General features: G+C 32.3%; 1 protein-coding gene across 1 annotated transcript; it reads right to left on the reverse strand.

Moving 5' to 3' along the window:
- Nucleotides 1-3,325: 3,325 nt before the first annotated feature.
- LOC110617543 (tetraspanin-8) lies at nt 3,326-5,865 on the reverse strand. Its single transcript, XM_021760402.2, has 2 exons — nt 5,123-5,865; nt 3,326-4,014 (listed from the first exon to the last, which is right to left on the reverse strand). The coding sequence occupies exons 1-2, from the start codon at nt 5,627-5,629 to the stop codon at nt 3,703-3,705; spliced, it is 819 nt and encodes a 272-aa protein (XP_021616094.1). The 5' UTR covers nt 5,630-5,865; the 3' UTR covers nt 3,326-3,702.
- Nucleotides 5,866-6,317: the final 452 nt, after the last annotated feature.

The raw sequence follows: 6,317 nt of genomic DNA on the forward strand, positions 1-6,317 counted from the left end.
CACTATACACTGCAACCAAACGTAATTGTAGTGGAATTGGTACAAGTCCAGGAATGAAACAGTTGGGCCGAGCTGAATGGGCCAAGGGAGCTAAGAGTTTATTCAAGAAGAAAACATGTGAGGGAATTGTCACATTGCAGGTGAGAAGAGAAGATTCTAAGGCAGGAATTATAACAGAACAGTGACACAGTAACGCGAGTAGTATTCGAATCAAATCGAAAAAATATATTAAATTGAATTAATTTAAAAATTAGATTTAATTTTTATTTATTTCAATTCGATTTTTAATTTTAAAAATTTCAGTTATTTTAGTTCGATTTGATTTTGATCAGAAAAAAATAAAAAAAAATAGAACTAAACCGATTAGTGATAATAGTATATTATTTTCAATAATAGAGATAGATTAGATCATATTTCAATTAAATTTTAAAATATTAAAAATAAAATATAAAAAAATAAAAAATTTATTAAAAATTCAAATTCATCAAACAGAATCAGATTAGTTTGGTTTGATTTTTATAAATACTAAAATTTTGATTTTTAATTTATTCAGTTCGATTCGATTTTAAACTGAACCGACTGAATATCGACTCTATAGAGACAATGGCTAAATTAGTTATGCAAAGATGAAAAAAAATATATTTAGGGGATTGTACAGGGAAAAGGGAATATGTGTTTTTGCTTATTTTGTATTTTCCGCTTAAGGCTTGGGACCTGAGAATCATTCTCTAGTTGTTTATGTTTGGCTATCAAAAAAGTGAATAGCTGTTATTGGTTTCCATAGTTTACCTTTTCCTTATTAAGTTCTTAACACTAACAAATTGATCGAACTGGCCAAATCCTTTTTGGAGGGTTCATGCCAACTACAAGAATAGAATTAAAAATCGAGAAGATGGAGAAGAACTTAATGGCAGTCGAAGAGGGAATGTCATGACTGTCACAAGAGAAGGTTGTGATGAAGGAGGAGATTATTCAAACTCGGAAGAAGTTAGAAAAAAAAAAAAAGCTAAACGTGCTAGAAGAGATTCTTGCAACATTATTGAAGGGCAAAGGGTACGAGGGAACCTCACAATTCTCTAGTAGTAGCAACACTGCCGGTGAAACAATGTGTTCCTCGAGCAAGAGAGACAACAAATGTGGCCATGGAACAACAGTTTTCATCTAAACAAATTGAACTACCGTAGTTCCTTAGAGAGGACCTAATGGGGAGGTTGGCGCAACGTTAAACATTATTTTTTTATTCATGGAACACCGGCTCACATGAAGGTACAATTTGCCTTTGCATGTATAGAGGGCTCTATTTTGCATTGGTTTCAATAGATTCCATGAGGAAATCCAAACTTGTCTTTGAAACGATTTTCCCTAGAGTTATTGTAAAGATATGGGGGAGATGTATTGGTGAATCCATATAAGCGAGCTATCGTTAAACAAAGAAGAATTATTGAGAAATACATTAAAAAATTTAAATTTTAATCAATTGACTTTTGAATTTTATTAATTTAATAAAATAATGTGGTGATAATGTGATAATTTTATTAGTTCGTAACGCGTATAATTAAAATAAATATAAAATTTAATTAATAAAACTAAAAAGAATAGGGTGTGATTCCTAAATGGAAAAAGAATATTTTTTTTAGTGATTATCTCTAAAAATAATGCTAAATATATAAAATATATATAAAAAAAACATGTTATAACCTTGATTATAATTATTTATAATATGATCAATTATTAACATTAGATAACATCCATCTTTATTATCCTATTTAACATATTTTCTTTTAAACCACAATAATTATCTATAAGTGAAACACAATAATTTTTCATGACCTACTTTCTATTATGATTATACAATCAATATATTATAATATATTTTTAAAAAAAAATTAATAAAATTTATTATTTAATCTATATGGTATGATAAATTAGTGATTTTTTAATTTTATAAAAATATATATTAATTAATCTATACATATTGAGAATATTTTTAGATTTTTATATAATATACAACGGTTAAAATTTAGACTAATAGACTTTTTGGAAACTTAAAATATGTTTAATATATTTTTTAAAATTAAAAAATTAAATATTGAGTTTTCGACAAGAACTAAATATTGTAATTAAGTGATGGAAAATGCCTTCCTCGTATAACAGCTAGGTCCCGTGTTAATACTGTAATTAATCCTTTGGTTATGGCGTGACTCGCTCGAGGGAGTTTCTCCCCTTCTTTTTCCTATTCTCTTCTTCTGAGGCATAGGCCTCCTTTTCCTGTCAAACCTTTGGCTTCTTCTGTCCCGATGGGACAAGAGGAGTTTGACTTCATCTGTTCCAGAAGTGAGTTCGCCCTTCCCACTTACAATGAATTTGTGCATAAATAATTTTAGCTTTTCTTTATTTTTGTGGTAGATCGGCATTTATCGGAGGGCTTTCTTTTAGATTTACCGTCGTTGGTTTCTCCTACTTGTTTTCTCTTTGTATGCAAGGATGATTTATCAGATCTCTAAGCCATCCCTTAGTGCTTTGAGTCTCCTCGTATAAGAGTGCATATTTGAATGAGATAGATTTTGTTTATGTTGATGATGATGACCGGATCTCTGAGCCATCCCTTAGTGCTTGAGTCTCCTCGTATAATAGTAGTAAGGGTTCTTTATGGCATTATCGACGGGTATCTCTGGGGCCTTTCTCCATCATAATCGGAGGCTTTTTCTTTTTCTACTTTTCGTTTCGTGGTCGACCATATGACTTGATGTTGGTCAGCTCTACACTTCGAAGCCCTTTGTTTCTCTTCTTTTGGAAGTTCATACTTGCTTATGGAGTTTTAGGATTTGTAACAATAGCTTTACTTCCTCCTCCTCAATATTGGAATTCCATGTGTCCTGTTGTATGGTTCTATGTGATATTTCCTCCTCAGGATGGTGTGGCTTCTCACCTTAGCAACTACGACGGTTATTTCTGTTGAGCTCAAGGAAGACTGATGTTCATCTTTTCGAAGATGCACGACAATTAATTGGATCGGATTTAGTAACCTAGTTAGAGGTAGAGTTTCCTAGTTTTGAATAGAGTGGATATGGCTGTTTGTGCAGGACTAGGCCAGGCTTGAGCCTGCTCTGTCTCAGAAACCATGTTATTGTTGCCTTTTAGGCCTTTTTTCAATGAACACCTTATCTTTGGAGAAAAAAAAAAAAAAAAACCTTTGTTTTGTTTCTTAATGAAACACATAACGAAAAAGTAAAGATATATCATGGCGAAAAAAAAAGTATATATATATATATCCACAGCATGTTCATTGTATTTTCACAGCACACCCATGGTCCAACACACTTCCTGAAACAAGGTAATTGGATCTTGAGCAATAATACTTGTCTTTATCCTATAAATTTTGAACTGACTCAGCCGCCCGCCGGCTAATTCAAGTCCGACCCATAATGGACCCCGTCCCTGTGGCCTCAAAACATCTGCCCATCTGAAACGCGAAAGGGAATTCGAAAGAAAAATAACACTTAACCTCACATGTCCACAGGGTGTTCTAAGAACATAAAAAATAAAGCACATAAAATGCTGCTATACAATGAACAATCCCAAAGCAAAATTTACATAATAATAACAGCGCAAGCAGCAAATAAATAAGAAGTTTTCCTACAGCTAATTAATAAAATCCAGCATAAATATTCAACCTTCATGAAATCAAGTGAAAGAATCTCTCTAAGGGTGCTTCCATCCAGAATAATAAGCATTATCCCTTCTGTTGTTCCTGAAAGCGCAGCATCCAACAGAGTAGACAACGATGAGGAAAATAAGGAATATGATGTTCACAACAGCAACCTTTTTCCAGTCTCTCTTAATGTTGTCTAGCAGTCCAGCCTTGCATGAATTGCAGTTAAAGCATAGACTATCAGGATTATTGCTCCATGCAGCACAGTCTGGATTTGGGGAAGTTGTAGTGTTTGATGGGGTCCAATTGATTGGACCTACATACTCAAATCCACAATCATCTGCTGGCTTACAGCATCCAGACTGCAAAATAGTACAATATTTGTCAAGATTGAACGTTGTTCCACCATATTATACAATATATATAAAACCCTTAAATTAATACAAATATTTGTCAAGATTGAGCATTGTTTTACCAAATTATATAATACATATAAAACCCTTAAATTTCTTTTCTTAGAGAATCAAACAAGTCATTAGGTGTTTGATAAAAAGGAAATAGGAAAACATACTATTTAGTTCTATATACATAAAAATTCATTATTAAAAATACATTAAAACGTTTTTGAGTCTCTAATAATTTTAGCTAATTAGTCGCCCGCTAAAATATCTAAAAGATCTAAAATATCTAAATAGTATTTGATATAAAATAACTCATTAATAGATATTTTTACAAATGGGCGAGCTAATAAATTTTAGTGCAAACTAGCAAAACTAAAGCAACGATTAATTAGTAAATTATTTGAAATCTCATGGACGTTACCAACTAATGAGTTTGGCTCTATTACATGACCAAATAGTAAATTTTCTAAGAAAATAAAACAAAAATACATGATTTACGGTAGAATCCCATCAAAAGTTTGCTACAGAATCCCATCAAAGATTAGATGCTTTTTCTCGTCCTAAATCCATAAAATAACTATCTTCTCTAAAGTTCAAAAGTAACAAAGTTCAAAAAGTTAGGAAAAAATGCTATGACACAATACAAATCAACAAAAAGGAATCAAATATCAAAAAAGTTATGTTGCTTTTCAAAATTTCAAGAAGCAAAGCCCAATGGAATATAATTTAAACGACTTTTTTCAAAAAACAATAACTGAAAGACTTCAATAAAGTGAAGAGATTTTTAATTCTAATTTTCAAGATTATCATAAAATTGAATCTTAATTATTGCAAAGTCAAACCTTATAAGTATTCTTGAACCATCCAATAATATTACCAATTCATTATCAAAGGCAACCAAACATGCGTAGGATCTCAAGAAGAGAAACCAATACTTGCCTTCGAAATCCATTTTCAATTTTTTTCGAGGAAACCTCCCAAAAACAGTCAGATCCAGATTCGCGACAAAACAATTGCATGGGCAGAATCGTAACCAAACTAGACAGAGAGAGAAGATAGTCGAAATTACCTGAATAGCAGATAAGTGTTCGGTATAAAGCTTGTTCACAGTATCGTTCAGATATTTCTCGTTAAAATCAGAGCAAACTTTCCCATCAATCAAACAACTCTTAATCTTGTTCCAATTCTTAGTATTATTTACTCGCTTCTGCAACCAGTTTGAGTAATCTCCCAACCTATACTCCTTGTATCCCTTGCCAGACACTACCTGTCCAGCCCCTTTGTTGGTAACTACAAAAGCAAATATCGTGAAACAAAATAGCAACACAATCAGAAGGAACATGACAAAGAGATACACCCAGAGTAACAACGACACACGGCAGCACGCGCCGATGAGACCCGCCAAAGAAACCAACATCAGGAAAACACCGATGACGATCACAGGAGTGGCGAGAAACTTCTCGCATTCAGAGTTACCATGGTTTCGGAGCCAGATCCCCCCGCCAAGGATCGGGATGGAAAAGAGGAAGGTAAGGAAGTTAAGTATTCCAACCAAATTATTGCTCAGACGAAACATGGCTGGTTAGCGGGTGCGTCGTTTGTATTACCCTTGGTGTTTGGGCAGAGAGAAAACGTGAGAATGTGGAGGAAAGAGAGAGAAAAAAAGCGAATAGACAAAATTAATTAGAGAGAGAAGTGGTTGGGAAAAAATAAAGAAGGATGAATTTTGAGAGAGTGGTTGGGGAATATAAGCAGGGGAATGGAGAAGGGCGTGGCTTGTTTGCGTTGATGCTTAAGAAAGAGGGGAGAAGTTACTTAGAAAATTCTATTGGGATTGGGAGAGGGAACCGGGCGGTGATATCTCTCCAGGATGCGTATTTGGGTGTTTTTTATCTAACGGATAGTGACAGTCAATGGGACGCGTAGTTTGACTTAGTATTCCAAAATTTCGTGTTTTATTAAAAGGTTTATAATTTTTTATTTTCTCAATAAAATGGAGAAAAAAATAATAAGCTTTTTTTATTTTATTTTTAAAAAAAATTTTAAAATATTTCTCAATATATAATAAAATTTAATATATTTAAAATGAATATAATTGAAAAATTAATAAAATTTTATATTTTTATTATATATGAAAAAATAAAATAAAAAAACTATGAAACGGAAGAGAAAAAGAGTATATTTTTATTAATTTTAGCATCATCATAATCTTAAATATCCAATTAAATTCAACATTTCATTATCATAGCACCAAATTATTTTGA

Source organism: Manihot esculenta, chromosome 6 (genome assembly GCF_001659605.2).
Source record: "Manihot esculenta cultivar AM560-2 chromosome 6, M.esculenta_v8, whole genome shotgun sequence".
Taxonomy (NCBI): domain Eukaryota; kingdom Viridiplantae; phylum Streptophyta; class Magnoliopsida; order Malpighiales; family Euphorbiaceae; genus Manihot; species Manihot esculenta.

Excerpts from the sequence above, each read along its gene's own strand:
- LOC110617543 (XM_021760402.2), bottom strand. The coding sequence starts at position 5,629 with ATGTTTCGTCTGAGCAATAATTTGGTTGGAATACTTAACTTCCTTACC. Across the intron at positions 4,015-5,122 it reads AACACTTATCTGCTATTCAG|TCTGGATGCTGTAAGCCAGC; the intron begins GTAATTTCGACT and ends ACTATTTTGCAG.